The sequence below is a fragment of the Sinohyriopsis cumingii genome, chromosome 17 (assembly GCF_028554795.1).
Source record: "Sinohyriopsis cumingii isolate HCF-2022 chromosome 17, ASM2855479v2, whole genome shotgun sequence".
Taxonomy (NCBI): Eukaryota; Metazoa; Mollusca; class Bivalvia; order Unionida; family Unionidae; genus Sinohyriopsis; species Sinohyriopsis cumingii.
In genome coordinates, this window is record NC_142977.1 from 24,661,158 (window position 1) to 24,683,172 (window position 22,015).

At 35.7% G+C, this 22,015-nt stretch overlaps 1 protein-coding gene across 6 annotated transcripts in view; it reads right to left on the reverse strand.

The window, feature by feature from the left end:
- Positions 1-22,015, reverse strand: part of LOC149778268 (syntaxin-binding protein 1-like) — a 100,659-nt gene that overhangs the window by 67,160 nt on the left and 11,484 nt on the right. For all 6 annotated transcript variants that reach the window (XM_089939067.1, XM_089939066.1, XM_089939065.1 and 3 more), the window contains exons 3-7: positions 18,690-18,766; positions 16,305-16,383; positions 11,732-11,835; positions 7,228-7,376; positions 2,098-2,182 (exon numbers count right to left, since the gene is read on the reverse strand). In XM_089939067.1, the coding sequence (XP_089795193.1) occupies positions 2,098-2,182; positions 7,228-7,376; positions 11,732-11,835; positions 16,305-16,383; positions 18,690-18,766 (494 nt within the window). The remainder of the gene's footprint in view (positions 1-2,097; positions 2,183-7,227; positions 7,377-11,731; positions 11,836-16,304; positions 16,384-18,689; positions 18,767-22,015) is intronic.

Consider the following 22,015-nt stretch of genomic DNA (forward strand, 5'->3'; position numbering starts at 1 on the left):
TATGGTAGTTTATAATGATGTCATACACTTGGGCATCATACTGCAGACAAGTAGCATCATGTCCCAACCAGACACATTATCCTGACACCAGGCCAACCAGTCCAAACACTAACTTCTTAATGCTGAGCACCAGGCAAGGCAGTGGCAAGTACCATTTGTACAAGTCTTTGATACGACTGGCCAGAGTTTGAACCCACAACCTCCTGCATTCAAGGTGGATGCTCTAAGCACTTAGGCCACCAGAGTGGTCTGACTTGACTTACAAACAATATGTATGGTATTTGTCTTTACTGAGTACATCATATAAAAATACTGTGAATTCTATCATTTTTGTGTATTCTGTGTATTGTGTATTCTGTTGTTGCTAGAAACCATACATCTGACAGCTCAATGAACAATGATCCAAGGAAAATAATATGACGTCTTCCCCATCACACAAATTTTAGTACCAATAAAATGCCATTTTTCACAAAACCATGAAAAGTGTTAAATTAAATGTTTTCACTGTATACCTGAGTTCTGATAAGCTAATGTCTGGATTCATTTCAAAGCATTATGCATTTGCATGGACTCTGGGGTACTCTACCTGGATATGCTTATTACACCTGTTCAAGAGGGCACTACTGCTATGTGATAATGTCATATAACACAAAATTATGTCCTGTGAGATACTAAATCAATTACAGTCAACCTTTAGAGTTGCAGAATAATAATGCACAACTAACTGTGAACAACATGGATCCAGACAGCAGATGCCTGTGCCATCAGACCCCCCTCCAAGCAAAAATATCTTACTCAGAAATATTCTGTCCAATCAAAAGGATGCATTAGCGCATAGCGAGTAATGTTTTAATGTCCAGAGTAGCATAGGCTGCCAAACAAAGCAAACCCCCATCTACCTGGGTATTATTCACAAGCACATCTGGATCTATGCTGCTCACATCTGACTGTTCAAGTATATACAGAAAAACAGAATGTTAGTCTTGATCTGCCTAGACCAGGATTCCTGCAGACTTATCAAAAACAAATTTTTATGACTTTTCAAAACAATTCCAGGGCCAGTTCACAAAACTCAAGTTGTTTAATCAGTGCATGGTTCTCTATGAAATTAGCACTTTTAAAATTTTTAACTCCAATGTAAAAAATTCCATGACTTTTGAGAAATTCCATGATTTTTCAAGGCCTTTGAGATTTATTTTTTAAATTTCAAAACTTTTCCAGGATTCCAGAACCTGCAGGAACCCTCCCAGGCTCTATTGGCACAAAGAATCTGCAGATATTAGAAGGGGGGATATATGAAACTATGCCCCTTTGCACAAAGAACAGCAAAACCTATGCCACTGATCAGTTAATATAGACCAATCCGATATATACTGATTGCATCCCTTGAAAAAGCATCGGCATCAGTGAGGTTATGACATTAAAGTGTGTATAATGTCATAAGAATGCTAGGTCTGTATACAACTAAAATCAGTCTTGCAATATTCTTCCAGACTGATATAACATTTACCTTCGTTACAATAAACATGTAAACAAGATTATTTTTTGATTATCTGAGTTGTAAATATATCTTCTAAAAAAAAGAAGGAATCAAAACCTAAGCTTCTGCCATGATAGAGGACAAACCATTTCATACACGACAACATGATTTTTACCTTTCTTGTTTGTACATTTTATAAATGTAATAGCTGCCTTGCTTTCAAAAAGTTGATATTAAAGTGAAATGTTGGCTGCATTTTATAATTTTAATTAAAGTCCTGCTAAAGACAACTTCTTTTCAGAGACCACAAAACTATTTTCATATTTCATGTTAGAAATATTTTTTAATGAACATGCTGCCTTCAGAAACCATTTTTGTGTGGTTTCAATATGCAATCTCTTAAGATACGTAATGCTGTAACCTTAACAGTGATCTTAATAGCCAAGTTTTCACTTAGATTATAAACTGTCCTTTACCGTCCCAACTGTGTGGTCATCAGAAATGTATACATCTAATTTCTCTTTGGTAAATAAGCAAGCTGTATTTGTCCTGTTGTAACTTGCAAGGTAATTTTTATAGAACTATTTCCATCTAGATTATATAGCAAGTTGTCTTACCTCTCCCATTGTGTGGTCATCGGCTCTGTATGCATCTAACTTCTGTTGTACTAATTGGGCAAACTCTGCATTTTTGTCAAAGTCACTGAAATCAAAATCCAGCATATGCATGAGTGCATCAGAACTTTGCTGACTGGGTTGGGTTGGGTTGGGTTGTTTTTATTTATCTGGCACAATAACACTTTGCAAGTTATAATATGCTGAGAAAAACAGTGACTGGCCCAAGGATAGAAAATATTTTTTTGTAAATTATATGTTTCTCCAAAAATACTTTGCCAATCACATTATAACATTAGAAAATTACTCTCTGCTATAAATAAAACATCTATATATCTACATATCATATAAAACAAGTGAAGAAACTGTTACAGACTTTAACCGGTTTATGATTGAGTAAAACCTACAACAGGATACACACTTCCAGGGAAGGATGGGAGGGCTTGTAGTAATGTGATCGGGTAAATATATTTTCAGAGAAATAAAACTCACTAAAAAATTTCCTTTCTCTGTCCAATCATTACCCAATAATGTTAACATCTGGAGAATAGGAAGGAAGAGCAGGAAATGCTTGAGCGTCCAACCTAACACCCTAAAAGAGTATGATGGCTGCTCTACTGAAAGGACAAACTTCAAATGCATTTATTCATGTGTGAAGGCAACCCCTGTGGGGTCCTGCATCTCGTTATTGCCAAACAATCAAAAGTTTCCTGGAAAGTCCAGTAATAGTTGCAAGTTCATGCACAGATCTACAGGTATTCTGTCATGAATGGGGTGTGCTAACTTTTTTTGCAGCGACCAGTGACTGGACAAAATTCAGCTCTCTCCTCTACGAAACTATATCTCACAAAATAGATGCTGGCAGAGGCAGACTGAGCATGCAAGCCTAATGACTTAACTTTGTCTTGAAATGAAACATTTTACTGAAAACCAGGCTAAATGTAAAACACTCATATTTTGAGCCAAAAGCTTCATGAATTGTATCTGGTCTTGTGAGAGTTCACAGTACAGTGGTCTAAAAAACCCTTTAACAAAGTGGCATGCACTTAGGAGTTGTGTTTTGCTTTCCTGCCTTAACATTTGTGACAAGCTTTTGACTGCCACCTCAGACATTCTCTGTGCATATCAGACAGCATCAGAGCACACATATATCAGGTTCTGCAGCTTTGCCTCCCTCGATAGATCAAAAATTTAGGAGAGATAGCTGATTGTTATTTGTGGGCTGCCTATCAATGGTACGTTTTTAAAAACAAAACTAGATTGTATCATTATTACGAAAGAGCTGTTAGAATGTCGTTCAAGTTCATGTATAGTACATGCAACTCACTCACTCTGCAAACTGAAGCAAGTTCTATCAGGAAGCTAGTCAATACCCAGGAAGGATTCCATTTTGGGAAACACGAGTGAGCTGGGCTTGGATATGAAAATATTTTACTAACTTGGAAAGGTCTTTGTTGTGGTCAATATCATTTCTCTTCCATTACAGGTTTCATACAAACCAACAGAATTTAAATTAAACAACATTTCAATGACTTATTTAATGACTAGTTTCAGATTTCAAGGTTTCTCTCAGTTTAAAGTGTTCTAATTCCAGCTTCTTTAATATTTAAATACAACAAAGATAAACACAATAATGGTATAATAAAAATAAATAAAATATGAAACACAAATGCTAAGGGCTGTTCCATTAAAAAATATATGGGACCCAGGGAAGGCACTTTTAAAATGGGGTACTCACCCATAGATGCAATTTAAAATTTGTAATCATTTTAATATGAACTCTGTGAAATCAAAGTACCCTGGCATATATTTTTTAAAAACTGCCTTCTCTGGGTATCATGTATGTTTAAATGGAACAGCCCTAATAAAGTCACTGTAACTGAACCCAAATATTAAACACTGTTCTTTAGTTGCACTTTCTTCTCTACATGCAACTCTAGTGCTTTCACTTGCTCTTCTTTTTCTTTTTCTTTTCTTCTGAGTCCATAGAACTGAGAGATTAGTGTGATGACCCCTTTCTCTTCTGATAAATTTGCCAGTTTGTCTGCTGAAAGGAAAATCCTATATAATCCAGCCTTCAATACATCACTGCTCTGCAGGAAACCTGCCAATGAAACTGCACACCCACTGTCAGTTGATCAATTTGTAGAACCCACCAACAAAGAAGAAACTGGCCTTAATGATGCAGATGACACAAATGACAAAGAATTAAATGACATTGTTTGCACTGACCCTATGAATACTGACATCGCCACTGCAGGACTATGTGTTTTCCTTTAGCCAACTGGTCCAGCTCTTCTGGCAAGCAGCGTATGGTTTGGGTGGTCATGGGTCTGCCATATCTTCACCCGAATTTGTCTTACTTTCATAAATAGGTCTTTTAAGATTGATACATTATTATGTACAGTTAGTTTATTAGAAATGGAATCTTCCATGTATAGCTGAATTATCAACTTATCATAACGTAGTTTAAAGTGACTTATTAACATGTTTTTATTAACATATAGCAGATTGTTGGACTGGAATCTAAATGGATTGTTTAATTTACTACTTTTTTGCATCATAATGTATAAATGAATTTATTAGAGAATTGTGTTAGAACTTGTACTAGCTTTATCAGTATATGAATATACATATTGTGAATTATCCAGAGTTAGTCACTGTTGGACTTATACACACATAATTAGGTATTTGTGTATTTGTAAGTGTCTTTTATAATTCGTAGGGTAGGAAATGCATATGATTGCTACTGACAATGAGTTTACTATACTGAGAAGTTAACAGTTATGTATGTGATAGCATGTGTTATAACTCGTTAATAATATTATTATTATTATAGCACATTTATTATAGAACAAAGTGTATGGAATATTTAAATGTGAGTGCATGAGTTGACCTGTTGATTTATTCTCCATTATTCTGACGTAAGGTCACTGAGTGTGTGATGAATTCTCCTAAGATTAGATTAACAAAAGACAAGAGTATACGTCCCTTCTAATTCTACAGGAAGCTTTCTGGATGGGTGTTAGAGTCTGACATCCAAGGATTGGAGATGAGGAAAAAGATGGGACGAGCATGTGGTAGACGTTTATAGTGACATCAGCAGTTTGTGTGGTGGTGTAGTGCCAGAAGAAGCATGTGATAGAGACGATCGGAAGTGTCAGAGGAACAGATCCGGAAGTGCCAGGAGAGCAAGTTGTCAAGGATACCAGAAGTACCACAGAGAAGCAAGAGGAAGACTGCGACTGACAGACGAGTATCAAAGACAACAATGGAAGGAAACAATCTCACTTAAGACCTTTAATTTCATGTGATGAAATAATAACTGGCAACTGTTCATAGGTCAATGTCTGTATTTGTTCTAAAGAAATTGCGACTGAGAAATTTGTCAACGAAATTATTGAATATATTTGTTATATTTTATTAAACATTTTACTTTTCACTTAGAATTATTCATATACCTAGATCGTCGGCATTGCTGACAGGGGGCTCAGAGCTATTTAAATTGTAATTGTCCACCACTCTCCGGTATTAAAAATAATACCATTGGAGGCATGTGACAGGTCCTTTTATTGATTTCCTGTGCTATCCCTTTATCTATGCTGTGGTTGTGGTGTTAGAACACAGTATAAGTGCAGAGCTATACCAAATGATGGTTACTGAAAAAAAGTGGTAGCAGATGATCTCAAATAAAATGCTACCTGTAGGGAAGGTCAAGGATGGCATGTACAGGTAGAATCATTGAAGCATGGTGTTCCAAGGCTTAGAATGCCATAATAAAAGAAACACACATGTACCATACATTATAGAATTATACATAAATAAGGAGTTTCTTAAGGACATAACGATATGTGCACAAATAAATATTGCTGTCAAACCTATCTTATGAAGTCACATTGGCTACCCATGTGAGTGACTAAGTGTACCTTAAATACGACGGAATGCTTCTGCAAATAAACATTACTCAAACGTTGTCTAACTCTTGTAGCAACTGAGCAAACTGTGTACAGAAAGCCGACCTGTACTTGTCCGACCAGAGCGGAAGCAATACAGAAATGTACAAATGTCTAGATTACATAAACACAAATATCAGGGTAATGAATCACCATTTTAGAGGAGGTATGACAATATCCATAATGAGTCAATTACCTGTAGGGAAAAAGGCCCACAGAAAACTTGAACAAGCAAACAATACTGAAGTTGGCTCCTGGACCATACAAATGCCTTGTAATAGAAACTCACGTATATGTACTTACTCATAATGGAATTATGCATATATTAGGACTTTTTGTAAGTGCTAGAGACTTGCACGTACAAAATAATTATATCCCAAACTGAATGAGAGATCGCTTAGGCTCCCCATCCAAGTACCTAAATGTCAGTCGACAAAAAAGTGTTAGCAAATTGCAAAGGCAGAATGTTGTTGGGATAGGAAGAGTAGAAGTTAGAAACATAGATGGAGTATACTTTCCTTAGAAGTGAAAAACTCCTCCAAACTTGTAATGGTATATATTACATGTAGATTCTGGCTTTTGTGAGGTCTCTCATGATGAGAGCATGCTTCTTGGCACAAGCAGAAATAGTAACTGACATGTTCCTAGGTTTGCTGCCAAGTCTTATACCTAAGGGGAGATCAATCTGCCAGAGTGCCACATAGGTCAACAGACACCTTTTAGCTCCCTTTAGCTAAACATATCTGGGAGGGATGGAGTTGCCAGGTAATAGTAGTTCTCATAAGGTATTATGATTGGGTAATGTATTTTAAAGAAGAAACAAGTGCATACTAACAGATCTACAAACTGTTTTAATAGGCAGACTCACATTACCAAGATGACCCAAGTATGTAATAAACTGAAATTGAACAGTGCATTACAATTACACCAGTGAACATTTTAGTGTTTCTAATCAATATCACATGGACAATAATGACCAGTCAAAATAGCCACAAATACCAACAATATCACATGGACAATAATGACCAGTCAAAATAGCCACAAATACCAACGAGATAAACTGCAGATGTGGTATACACCAACTCGTGGAATAGCATACAATATGGGCTGATCCTGTTCACATTTTAATGCCTGTTATACAACTGGAAACAGCTGTTCTGGTCATTATGTAACTATTTACCTCCTGTATCTAACAGATGGATATTCTCCGAGAGTGGCACACAGGGTAGCAATTTGCTCAGCACAACGTTCTAAGTTAACATTTCTTGCTGCAGACCTGTTTGGATTGTAGTAAAACTGGAATGTTTCTTGGGAGTCCAAGGAAAAAACCTATGGAAAAAAGTTTGAAGTTGTTCATAATGATTCTATTTTAAGCAATAAAGATCTTTATTATAATGATGTCTTCACAGAAATCATTTAGATAAAATAAGATAACAAATATGGAAGGAAAGTCACTTCTGGTTTCAGGGTCCTACACATCAATTTCATTTATGTGCATGTATGTATTAAATGCAAGTGTGCAAAAAATATAACTTATTCCAAATGAGCACAAACCATACAACAAGGAAGTAAAAAGATAATTCAAGAATTCTCGAACATACTATAACCTCTATGAAAATATAAAAGACTCCATGAACATATTATAGCCTCAATGAACAAATCTGAGCCCCTATGAACATACTGTAGCCAGTATGAACATACTATAACCCTATGAACATAACTGAGCCTCTATGAACATGCTATAGCCAGTATAATAATAATAATAATAATAATGAGGACTTTGTATAGTGCCTAATCTTTAGAAGCTCTAAGTGCTTTACAACATTAGACAACACCTATAAGATAAAAACATATATAATGATATGATTACAAACACAAACACCATGAAATTAGAAAACAGAAAACAACATGCTCAGAATATTTAAGGTAGGAAACATTATTAGGTCTTTAAGTTTGTTCATAGTGAACATATGAACATACTGAAGCTTCATATGAACATATTATAGCCTCTATGAACATACCTGAGCCTCTATGAACATGCTAGAGCCACCCTGAACATACATGAGCCTCAATAAACATACTCCAGCCTCTATGAACATATTTGAGTTTATATGAACATACTATCGCCTCTATAAGCATATCAGACCTGCCAACCCTGACGAGTCCATTTCAGTAAGGCAGTAGATTTTTTTCTGTTAGATTGACCAGTTTTCAGTAAGGTGTAACAAAATATCAATAACTGATATTGTAAAGCTGGAAAACATAATTAAAAGTTCAATGCAGTGACGATAAACATAATGTTCAACTGAAAAGTTTGTAAAGTACACATATACTGTTCTTACCACTAGTACAGTACACAAACTTTAGTTCCAAACCCTATGCAACTCAATGGCTTGTTGCTATTTCTCAACTCGACGTAATTCTTGGAAATTCTTTTTCCATTTCACATGACAAAGGCTTTTTTCACAAGAATCTGAATACTTCTTTTTATTCTTCTGTGTTGATTATTAACACTTTTCAAGAAGCTTATTTTCCCTTTCATCTTATACATGTTGGACATAATTTTAAAAAAATTAAATTATCAACAGCTTGATCATGCAGATGCTTCGCATGAACAAATAGGCGCAGTTTCAAGTCTCTGGGGTGCTGCTGTAAAGTTAGTCTTGTTCCCTGACTAGTTTCACTAATTCTAATATGAAACCCAGATCCAAATCAAACACGGACGAACCAATTATTCTGATTTTTTGGCAAAAGTTATTTCTCCATAGTTTTTGCTTGTATGATGTAAGTCTGTATCTTAAGGGTAATTTTCATAACACTTATGGCAAAATCGTAAGGGTTACCAGGTCTGGAATATTAATCTCTATGATCATACTTGATCCTCTGTGAACATACCACAGCCTATATGAACATACTAAGGAAATTTTGAACACACTAGCGCCTCCATGAACATACTAAAGCCACCAAGAACTTACTATAGCCAATATGAACATAATGTAGCCTCTGAATATACTTGAGCCTCCATGAACATAATATAGCCTCCATGAACATACAATAACCTCTATGAACACACTGCATTATCCACGAATATACGTGAGTGTCTGTGAATATACAAGAGCCTCCATGAACATACAATAACATCTATGAACACACTGTAGCCTCCACAAATATACTTGAGCCTCTGTGAACATACTAGAGCCTCAATAAACATGCTTGAGCTGCTATGAACATACCACAGTCTTCATGAACATACTAAAGCCAACATGAGAACGCTATAGCTTCAATGAACATACAAGACCCTCTACGAACATGCTATACCCTCCATGAACATGCTATAGCCTTCATGGACATCTTTGAGCCACTATGAACACACTATAGCCTACATAAACATACTTGAGCCTCTGAACATACTTCAGCCACCAAGAACATACAAGAGCCTCTATGAACATACTTTAACCCTTATGAATATACTTGAGCCTCTGAACATACTGTAGCCTCCATTAACATATCAGAGCCACTATGAATATAATATAGCCTCCATGAATGTACTTGAGCCTCTGAACCTACTACAGCAACTATGAACATACTATAGCCTCTGTGAACATATTGAGCATTTGTGAACATCCAAGAGCCTCTATCAACCTATTATAGCCCCATGAAAATACTTGGGCCTATATTTTGTAACTTTTTTTTTACAGATGTGTACATGTTAAAGGAACTTGTGGCACTGTATCTGTTTCTGAGAGAAAAAAACACCTCTGTAGCATAAATGATCACTTTCTCATGCAACTAAACAATAAATTAATTTTATTTTCTTAAAAACTCTTCCTCTTTTTCAGAATGAAATACTTTTACAGAGATATGCATGTAAAATGCAGTCAAATGGTAACAAATGACATAACATGTATTGAAATCCAATCACAAAACTTTTCCTAAGTATAAAACATCATATTCACTATTGCATGTCAAGGTTCTAACATCTTCTGCCCTACAGCATGTCAAGGTTCTAACATCTACTGCCCTACAGCATGTCAAGGTTCTAACATCTACTGCCCTACAGCATGTCAAGGTTCTAACATCTACTGCCCTACAGCATGTCAAGGTTCTAACATCCACTGCCCTACAGCATGTCCAGGCTCATTTCTTGATTATGCATTTGCCACACCAATCCCAATCTGACACCATTTCTACAGGGGGGAAGCTAAATTTCTAAGACTGCAGACCTGCCAACCCTGACAAGTCAGTCTCAGTAAGGCAACTGATTCTTTTCCATAAGACTGACCAGTTTACAGTACAGTGTAATAAAATATCAATAACTGCTATTGTAAAGCTCGAAAACATAACTAAATGTTTGACGCACTAAGATAAACATTATGTTCAACTGAAAAGTTTGTGAAGTACGCATATACTTTATTTACCACTAGCACAGTTACACAAACTCAAGTTCCAGATTCTATGCAGCTCAATGGCTTGCTGCTATCTCTCAACTTGACATAATTCTTGGAAATTTTTTTCCATTGCACATGACTATGGCAATCATATCTCCCACCACGAGACATACTCAAATTGACATGTGATGTCCAATAAATGCAATTGTGTCCTTTCCAGATGTTATTCACAAGAACCTGAATACTTCCTTTTATTCTTCTGTGTTGATTATTAACACTTTTCTAGCAGCTTATTTTCCCTTTCGTCTTTAACATGCATTACTTTCTGGATGCCATTTAAAAAAAAATCTATAATCAACAGTTTGATCATGCAGACACTTTGCATAAACAAATTGGGGCAGTTTAAAGCATCTGGGGTGTTGCTGTAAAGTTAGTCTGGTTCCATGACTAATTTCACTAATTCTAAGATGAAACCTGGATCCAAATAAAACATGGATGAACCAATTATCTGGATTTTTCGGCAATGATCATTTTTCTGTAGTTTTTGCTAGTATGCCATAAGTCCCTATTTTAATGGTAATTTTCGTAAGACTTACTGCAAAATCATAAGAGTTTGCAGATCTGAGACTGAGGTACACATTTACCAAAACTGACCTAAATCATAGCATAATCCATGTTAATGCAAGCATTGATAGTGTTTAGATTTGTAAGAAGAATAAGACAAGTAGGTTATTTAGTGTTGAAGTAAATGGAATAAAGCCCATGTAGACACCATGACAGCCAATCCAGACTAATCTAAATACAGGATTCAATTCTGCATCTTTTAGGTTTGAATTCAGCAAGCTAACCAGTGACAGGGGCCCTGCCACAAATTTAAAAAAAGACTCCAGACCGTTTCCAGACCAAAAAACATAAATTTCCTGACCTCCCAATGAGCTCCAAATCCATATACCTAAAGTTCTCCCAAATGATAAAAGAGCAGTCACTTTACTGGTTTCCTGTTGCGATGGTTGTAATAACAAAAATGTAAGAGTGTTTCAAGACATTATAGTCATTTAAACAAAATTACAGGCCTTTCCAAGACACAGAAAAGCAATTTTTGAATTTTAGATCTTTTTTACAATTCCAGACCCACACAGGAACCCTGCACTGAGCAACTCTGGCCCTTGACTCCATCAAATGCCTCTTACAACAAGCTTTAGGGATCATATGCATGGATGGACATGGATAGATTGAGCCTACAATGTTTTTTAAACAACCTTACAAAATAAAACATTTCAAAATGGTTCCACCTACTTGAGATTCATATGGAAGAAAAGCGATGTTAATCTCTTTCAGAGTCTTAATAAATTTGGCAGCAGTAGATTTGGTCAGTTCATTGAACAACTCATCTGGACAAGCTGAAAATACATTAAAACTAATATATATGGCAGGGAAATTTTTTACTAACAGGTGTTATATTTGTCTCCAAAAAATCTTCCTTGCAACTAAAAATAATTATGATAATAATAATAACCTTAATAATAATAAAATTCCCTTGCATAATATTTTGCTGATTCATCAACAAATTGATTTTGCACAAATATTATACACAGCAAAGACTCTGAAACATGAGAGTGCTCAATTATTAAGTAATTAATTTGTTCAAATGGTCTGTTAGCAATACTGTAAATATATTTATTTTCATAGCAATTCTTTATTCTTTTAAATTTCATGCTGACTGGGCATGAATTTATGTCTCATGCAAATATTTTACTATGAACACAGTTTGTCACTAGAAAGCATTACTATGAAATTAACTTGTACTTGCACGTAATGGTTTAAATGTTTGTTTGTTTAGCAGCACATCAACACTGACAGGTTAAAATAAACATCATAGGCATGACACTTTCTTTCACTTCCACCACTATTCATTTAAACTAATGCCTTAAATTTCTAGAAAGAATAAACATAAGTAACTTTTGATAGCGGCAGGCATCCTGTTTATACTTCATCATGTTATTTTTCCACAGGCAGGTAGTAGGTTATTAAAATGTATTGGATAATCATTGTTTCTTTTTAATTACCAGTAGCCTTATTCAGTTATCAAAAATATGATTGGTTGTCAGTGTAGACATCGTTACACATGAAACCACTTCAAGTAGTTGTGACATTCTGTTCAGAAACCATGAACAATACATAAAAGAGTCAGTAAAATCATTGTGCAACAAAACAAACTCATTATCTATGAGGCATTTTGCACCATGGATCAAACATAAAATCTGTTATTGTTCTACAGCTATTAAACGCCTTTGCTTTATAAGCATGACTACTCCTGTGGCCTAAGTGGTTAGAACATCCACCTTGGATACAGGAGGTCACAGGTTCAAACCCCAGCCGAGTCATACCAAAGGCTTATAAAAGTGGTACTAGCAACTGCCTCGCTTTGTGTTCACCATTAAAATGATAGTGTTAGTACTAGTCGACCTGGTATCAAGATAATGTGACTGGGTGGGACATTAGTGTGTGTTTGATTTGGATTTTTAATGTACCTTTAAAAAAATTTCAGTCATATATCAATACTATGTCTCAGTATGGCAGCTTATAGCAATGTCAAGCACTGGAGCATCATGTCGCAGACATGTAGCATCATGTCACAACACCTGGACAACCAGTCCTAACACTGACCTAATGCATACATGCATTTCTACTCTCAATAACAAAATATAAATACCTTCAGAATCACAATTCCTAAATCTTTTCATTTACTGGATAGTTTGTTTTCAAAACAAATTTACACAGAAAAAAAGCTTGTGTGCATTTGTGAGGTAGATTTCAATGATCACTGATTAGCAGAGAGTTAAACACTAGATTGAGAGATTACCAATCATGTCTTATCTACCCACATGTCATGTGTCAAATATGCAGATTCTTCTCATCTGACGCACTAAAATAGTCACTGGCACATAAATTGACACACCCAACTAAAAAAACAAAGGTTCGGTCTAAAAATCTTCACCAGTAGATAAACTGATGCACCCTAATATTATGTTTTGTTGATTAAAACAAAATTAAGGTTTGGTCTATCTACTTTGTTGGCTAGATTACAACTCTCCCAAACGGATAATAAATGCACATCAGTTTTTTACGCTAATGTTATCATAACACATAGGGTTAAAACTGAGTGTAGAGCTTGGAGCTGACCTTATGTGACCTGTAAGTGTCACATCATTTGTAGCAACAGGATGTTAGAACTGTATAATCACCATACCCAAGAAACTATTATTTGATGCGCACCTTTGTCACGCAATGAAGCAATAATTTCTATTCACTCAATTTTATGCCTTGCATTGTTTCAATATACTGTCACCATTCAATTGAAAATTGCATCCAAAGCAAAAAATTAAAATAGATCCAAAACAAATGAAATTATCTTTTGGACCGTGTTTATGGCCGACCAATGATAATAGTAGAGATCTTTCTAGGATTTTAAAACTAGAAGTCCAGGACTCCTATTTTGAAAACAAAACAGGAGTCCCACCAGCAAAAGTTGCAGTCCCCTACCAGAAGCATATTGGGCATACCTGAAGTGGTTAAATTTCCAGATGAGTAGAACCAGTGGTTGCCACCGAGTTTAATTTTCCAACTCCAAGCACTAAACTTAGCATAACACAGTGTTCCACATGAAATATCAGTTCTAGCAACTTCTAGCACACTGTTGAATCTCATTACAATCTTTGCCAATTTGCCCCAAAATACTTATCCAAATTTGCAAACAGCGTTTTTTATGCTCCTTCTGCTACACTTATAAATGAACACAATAATGAAAGGTAAAGTTGTTCATTTGATGTACTCTTACACAAAAGAACACCACTGGGTCTTTCTGTCTCTGAATTCAGTCAATGTAAATATCAGTTCATTTTCCAACCACTCTGCAGCTAATCAAGTTTTTGAACTTACTGCCAAGCTAGTGGGTCATGTTCTTCAGATGCACTCTTACAGTGACAACATGCACATCTGGAGGGTCTTTCAGCCACTGAATTTTCTCAATGTAAGTATCAGCAAAACTAAAATGATCATTTGATAAACACATTTTCCCACTCAGCAGATGGTTGAAGCTGTCCTTAAATTTGCCATCCGGCAAATGTGTGCAAATGGAAGGCCTACTGAACAAGTGATTTTCTGCATCCCAGGTAATAAAAAAATTAGATCCAAATACGTATGATTAAGCATTTCCGAAACCTCTGATTATTGTTATTGAACTGGTGGAGGCTTCATCATCCAAAGATGAGTTAACGGTTACTCGTAAGATAAAACGTAGTTTGTGCAGCAATGGCTGAAAACACAGCTGGCAACGTTTTCAAAAAGAAGTCAAGTGAAGAATGTGACAGTTAAGACACATTTATATTTTGCCATATATCTACAGAGGCTAAAAAAAAACACCATGCCTAAAATGTGCAAAAAACAATAACTTTCAGAACAGTACACTGACAAGGCACGCTGGGTTTCCAGAACATAAACTGCTGAATGAAGGTCCACAACACCTGGCAGATTTGAATACAGGGTTACAAAAACATTATTCCAAACAAGACATAGTAGTGAAAGTGCAACTTAAGTGTGTACATTGGCTTAGTGTAGAGGACATCCCTTGTTTTAAAATACAACTATCTTAATTTAATACATGACTTAGCGGCTTAAGAAATTGATGCCATTGGCATTCTGAAGAATTATGCCAATCAGTATGACTCGGCTACTACCTGTTCAGAGTTACTGGAGCACCTATCAAATGTTGTTGAGGATAGTCTTATACATGACATGCAAAATTCGTTATTTGTGACAGCAATGGCAGATGAAAGCAGTGACATAGCCTACAATAAATGCCTTGTCATATATGCTCAGATTATGTCTGACGACATAAAACCTTCAACAAGATTTTTAAAAAATATATAATGTTCAGATGCTTCTGGCAAGGGAACTGCCTTATTGGCTTTAGTCACATTATATAACTAATATTTTCATTGTGTATTTAAACAATGTAATTATATTTTAAAAACTAATGAAAACTTGATCACTGGATCGTATAAGACTCATAGGATTTTGGATCATGTTTTTGCCTTGATGAGTCAAATCACTTACATGAAGCCATTTGTGGATGAAACACTGCCAATAAAGCAGTTCTTTTGGAAAATATACATACAATCGTGGCTCTAAACATATGTATGGCTGCAGTTTCTGGTGCATAGACACGTATCAAATATACAAAAAATGTCAAGTAATGCCTGTTGTTCATTCATTATTCTAATCGTAAATAAGACAAAACACTTGTTTTACTATATCAAATCATCATGTGAGCCATGCAGCATAATTAGCCAGTTATCTTGTCTTCAGGAATCAACAATAACAATATATACTAGTAGTCAACAAGAAAACTTACACATTTTCAAGTTTAGACCTTGTCCTACACATAAGCCGACCTCCCTTATTCCAGGCTTTCAAATGTTTCTAAATCATTTGGTGTATTTACGACTATTTAAGGTAGGTTCAAAATTTAAAATAGCCATAGTAGGTAGGATTGTGTTAGCCCATGTAGTTTTAAAAATTTTCAAACATAGGATTTGAGCCGGAAATATTCTGTACATAATGCCAAGAGGACCCTTTTGCTGATCAGAGCCAAGAGTAATACAGTGTCAAAAATGTACACTGATATCTGCAAACAAAAGTATCTGCATGGGATTGCACATGTTAAAAAGCAGAAGAGATCAACCCCCAAAGTATCAGTCAGTATCTGTACAAGTTTGGGGGCTGATTATATCAGACTAAATGGTTACCATGCCCTTTTAAAATCCTTGTGGAAATACTTTAATCACAGGAATGTCACAATCAAACCTACCTTCTGTGAAAAATACATGAGCTACTTTGTACATGGTGTTGTTAGGATTCCAAAAGTCTTGCATAAGACCTCTTACTGACTGAAAATAAAAGCCAAAAGATCAAATAGGTCTTATATACATCTGTGCAATGAATATCAGAAAAAATAAACCACAAAGATTCTATTTAGATTATTATTTATTACAGACTTAACATAACATTAAAATAGTAAATTGGTACAAAATTAAAATTAGGAATCATAAGAACAATGCAAGATTAATTAATCAATATGCAGCAATCTATTTATTAAACTCATCTATAAAGATCTTGATGATATAAACCCAAATTACACATTTCATCGTGAGTGTATATGAAATATGGCCTCTAAAGCGGTTGCAAATTCTGCCAATCAGTCTGCCAATCAGATTCAAGGTCATGTCATTAGGATGCAAGGATCTCACTCATTCTCAAACTTTTCCAAGACATTGATGAGATAAGCATACATTCCAAGTTTTATCAAAATCAGATCAACAATATGTCCTTCTCTATGATTTTAATAATACATGCATATATTCCAAATTGTCAAAAAAGTGGATCAGAAATATGGCTTCCAGACAGGTAACAAAGCTAACCAATGAAGTGCAAAACTGCCTCATTAATATTCATGAGTCTTGCTCATTATCAAACTCATCCAAAGATTCTGCTGACAAAAAGCTATATTTCAAGTCTTTTTGAATCTGGATCAGAAATATGGAATCTAGAGTGGTTGCAAGCACTTACTGACAGAAGCATGTGATAGCCAGGTGAGTTAACAATGTAGTCTTTAAGTGTTCAATCTTGTCCATTCATTGGTGAAAGCTCCACGTTGCTATGACTTGTCGTTTAGGAGTAGCATTATCAAGATTTTCAAGATGACAACCATGATTGTCATACTGGATGTTAGATTAGAACCAGACATCATAGGAAATATTCTGGTGAAAACCCAATGTCAACCAGACTTTCCAGACATTGTGGGTTCATACTGGATACCAGACTGGCACAATTTTTATTTAAGACCAACCAGACACCATATTAAGTCTTCAGGTTAAAATCCCAAGTCAACATAATTTTCCAATCAGGAGTAGCAATAACAAGATTTTCAGGATGGCTATTGTTGGCCATTCTGGATGTCAGCTCAACAACATTTTTGTTTAGTACTAACTATAGACATAATAATAAGTCTCTTAGTGAAAACCCCACGTTCATATAATCATCCATTCAGTAGCTGTAATGATTTTCTACTCTCTGTTTTGGGCCCATATTAGATTCCTTGGAAAATTTTAATTCAGGAACAATAAAACTTCATTAGAAGTCCTCTGATGAAAACCCCATGTCTACATGATGATCTATTCATGAGCTCCAGCAACACAGACTGGGATCATTTTTATTTAGGTCCAACTAGACATCAAAAGAAGTCTTTTAGTAAAATCCCCATCTTGATAGGACTATTAATTCTGGAGTAGCAAAGACAACATTTTCAAGATGACTGCTCTGGTGGCCATACTGGATATCATATCAGCACCTTCTTCACAGGGTATAAGAATCCTTCTGCTGATGTGACCATCTATTTAGATGGAGATGTGACAAGATTATCAACAGGGCTGATGTGGGCCATAATGGATATCCGAGAAACACCATTTTCATTTTGGACATATAATGAATGCACACATACACACATATATATATACAGTTTCATGCGAATTCCCCAAGTAGTTAGAAGGAGGAGTAATAACAACATCTGATAATGGAAGGAAGTACATTTGATAACAGATGGTGGACAACATGCCATCACAATAGTTCTTCTGTGGTCAATGACCAGTCAACACAAAAGCATGCATTTGCAACCAAACATGAAATCCCTTCCAGGCTAATATAAAGTATGTCTGTACCCCTTTAGTATTCACAACAAATTACCCACTATAAAGGAATTATACAGCAAGTAAATTCATAAACGATGTAATATTTCTGACAGTATGGATAAATTATGTGCAAACTAGGTAGTTCAAATTCCCAAATAATGCAAGCAAAGGGCTAAACTGTGCTCAAATAGGTAAGAGATTGGGTTTTAAAATGTTTACTTTCTAGGGAAGGTGCACACACCTGTTACAGAGATCCTTTTATGGAATATTTTTTTACATCTAAAGAGTCCATTCAAGGGGCCCAGTGTTATCTATACAGAAAATGTCTGCAAGCAGAAGTTCAACCATATCTGAGAGTCAATGATCCTCCCTAGGGTTTCAAAGGAAAATCTTATTTCAGTGTGCTGAATCTGTCATATATAGAATCCAAACATATTTTACTGAATCATTATAAGTGTAATAATATCAACATCGTCTGAAACAGTAATGATACCATCATCTCATATTACCTTGTCTGTTGGAGTTATTAGATAGACTGCGGACAGCTGTTGTACAGGCTCCCTTTTTTTATTGATATGCTCAACCACTGAAATTAAATACATACCATGCATAAAACACAATATATTATTCAACTTTCTGATATATGATAACCATCACTTTTTAAACAATGCAAGATAACATTTAAACTGCATACAAGTATTATGTATCAGTGCATTCTGTAAGAATCTGAAGATGGATTGGTTTTAGTTTGGCATTTAGTGGCATATCAACACACAAAAAGGTTAGTTGTTGTTGCTGTTGTTGTGTTTAATGCAATTTTTCAGCACAAGCTAGGCTATACATGGCAGCCAGTATAAATGATGGAGAAAGAACCAGGGAAACCCCCGAAAGAATCACCGACCCAGGAGAAGCTACTGGCAAGCTTTTTCACAAACCCACATTGGCCAAATCCTAGACTCAAATTCACGCAGACAGAGGTGAGATGGCAGTGATCCGTAATAGTGAATGCTTTAAATCACTCAGCCACTCAGGGCCCCCACACAAAAGATTAGTCTGGTTTGGCATCATAGTCTTTGGATGTAGACTGTGCAATGGGCGGCACTCACCAGTTATTATGTACTTTTGAAAGAGTGACGCATGTAAGGTAAAGTGTTTTGCATTTAAAACATGCGCAATGGAGAGAATGTTGGCATACCTCTATGCTACATTAATGTAATGTGGATGATATTTCTTTGGATATTGTACTTTTGGAAATTGTACATGATCTAAGCACACTGCTAACTAAAATGTCTGCTCCCTTGTGCTAAAAAATCAGCCTGAATTGGTCTAAAGTACACTATTCATAGCAGCTATTAAAATAGGGAAAATGAATTTTGCCCGACTAGACAATACCAACTTCTGAAAGTGCAATGAACGAATTACCAAATATATAAAATGTAAAAAAAGTTATCAGCTCTTTTTATACAATTTACCTCTGAAGTTCAGGAAGTGAAAATGGCCAAATGGAACTAGCACTTTTCTGAAAGGTGCACATCTGAAGTAAGGCCACACTGTATAGTCTATAATCCGTATTACACCCATCAATCATTCACCAAAAAAAAAGAGAATTAAAGGTTCTTTGAATTATACCCAAGATATACAAGGTCTTTTTTAAATAGCCAGTATAAGCTGTGAGGAAAGCCAGGCAAATTCATTTTCTTTAAAATTCTAACCCTATGCAAAATACGAAACTGCAGAGCGCCACCATAAAGCAAATATAAAAATGTATGCCATTATTTTTTTTATTTTCATATCATTATGTATGATGCTCTGAATAAAATAGTACATTCATATTGATGTTAGGCATGAAAATAAGCTAATTATGCTCATTTTGCTCTTGCTTACATAATTTGCCATGAGGCATGTTTGTGTGAGTAGTGACCTTAATTACGGGGAAATTAGAAGACTTAGAACATAGGAATAGAGTCAACTTAAATTTAAAACTGTTGCAATAAGTAAAAGAAATATATAGTGAAAATGTTTCTTTTCATTTATTTGCAATGAAATAAAAAAATAAATGATGAGAAAGCGAATTTGCTTCTTCCATATTAAACAATAGGCAAATATTTTACACTTTGACCTTTATGAACCTGCTCTGTTCCATCCCTTTTCAAACTGTAAATTTCATTGTTGATATCTCAGAAATAATTCTGGCTAGTTTCATGTTCCTGTCATTCAGCATAACATTGGTTGGTATGTTTACAAAATGTAATGTGCATTTTTAAAATAGCTCACTTTTTATCAGTTGGGGGGGGGGGGGCTGGACTTGTTAGAGACTCTGACACTCATAAATACTATTCTGTGGGGGGGGGGGGAAATACAGGAGAATTATTCAAAAGGACTGTTTTGATGCTTGTGACTTAAATGTTTCAGCCATACAATCAAAACTAAATCATACAATAATAACACATATGTTATCTTTATGGGGGCGCTCACCAGTTATTATGTACTTTTGAGAGAGTGACCTATGTAAGGTGAAGTTGTTTGCATTTAAAACATGCACAATGGAGAGAATGTTGGCATACCTCTATGCAGCATTAATGTAATGTGGATGATATTTCTTTGGATATTGTACTTTTGGAAATTGTACATGATCTAAGCAGACTGCTAACCAAAATAAAGGGAATTAAAGGTTATTTTAATTATACCCAAGATATACAAGGTCTTTTTTAAATGGCCACTATAACCAATGAGGAAAGCCAGGCAAATTTTTTTTATTTTAAATTCTAACCCTATGCAAAATATGATACTGTAGAGTGCCACCTTGGTACTCCAACCAGAAATGGGTCTCAATTTGTTCACATAATCATATGATGGGTGAAAATTCAAATCTAATGACATCTAAGCATTTAGAGGGTCCCTGTACACTTTCCAGATCCCCAAAACATAAAGTGGAAATCACAGGCTGCCTTGGAAAACCAGGTCCACTTGGGAGCTGAAAGTCCAAAGAAAGAAAAGAAGACAACAACATGGTCTTGGCTCTCAGTGCCTCCAACAAAGACAGCATCATGTCCACTCTGTCCTTTAAGACATGGATTAGCCCACTGTTCACAAGGATATTTGTTCCCACGTAGATGAAATCTTCGGATGGAGTAAGCTCCAATTTTTTCAAGGTTGAGTAAAAGACCAATCCTGGTCACTATGAGCTAATATCAAGACAGGATCAGCCACTCATCAGAATATTTGAAGACTGGGATCTCCAGTAATCTTAAGTAGGTTGCAACTTCTACAATGATGTTGGTAAAAGCTTTGGGTGAGGAGGCAAGGCCAAAGGCAGAGCTTGAAATTAGAGGACCTCCTTGTCCATGCAAAACCAGAGGTACTTCCTGTGGGAAGGAAAGATAGGTATGTGAAGATACATATTCTAAATATCGATGGCGACCACCCAACTACCAGGTCTTAAGGCATTTCAGACTGAGGTTATGGTCTCAATCTTGAAAAGTTCCCCCTTCAGAAACTTGCTTGAAAACTAATCGTCAATAATTAACTGAAACTTTCCTCCATTTCTGTATAACAGAAAAATCCAGAGTAGAAAGCTGGAGATTGGATGCTGAACACTATTTCTACTGCACCATCATGGAGAAGGGAGTGTACCTTTTCCTTTAACTGCACCAGTTTCAACTGGTGGATGCAGATGAAAGAACCTTACAATTATGAAGGACCCAGCCATCATCCATTGTTCTGGGTCAAACCTCAGAAAAAGTTTTGTCTGGCACCAATAGGAACCAATGGAAGAGGGTCACACTGTAGAAAGGGAGCAAGTCATGCAACTAACCAATATCGTGTAACTGCAGTA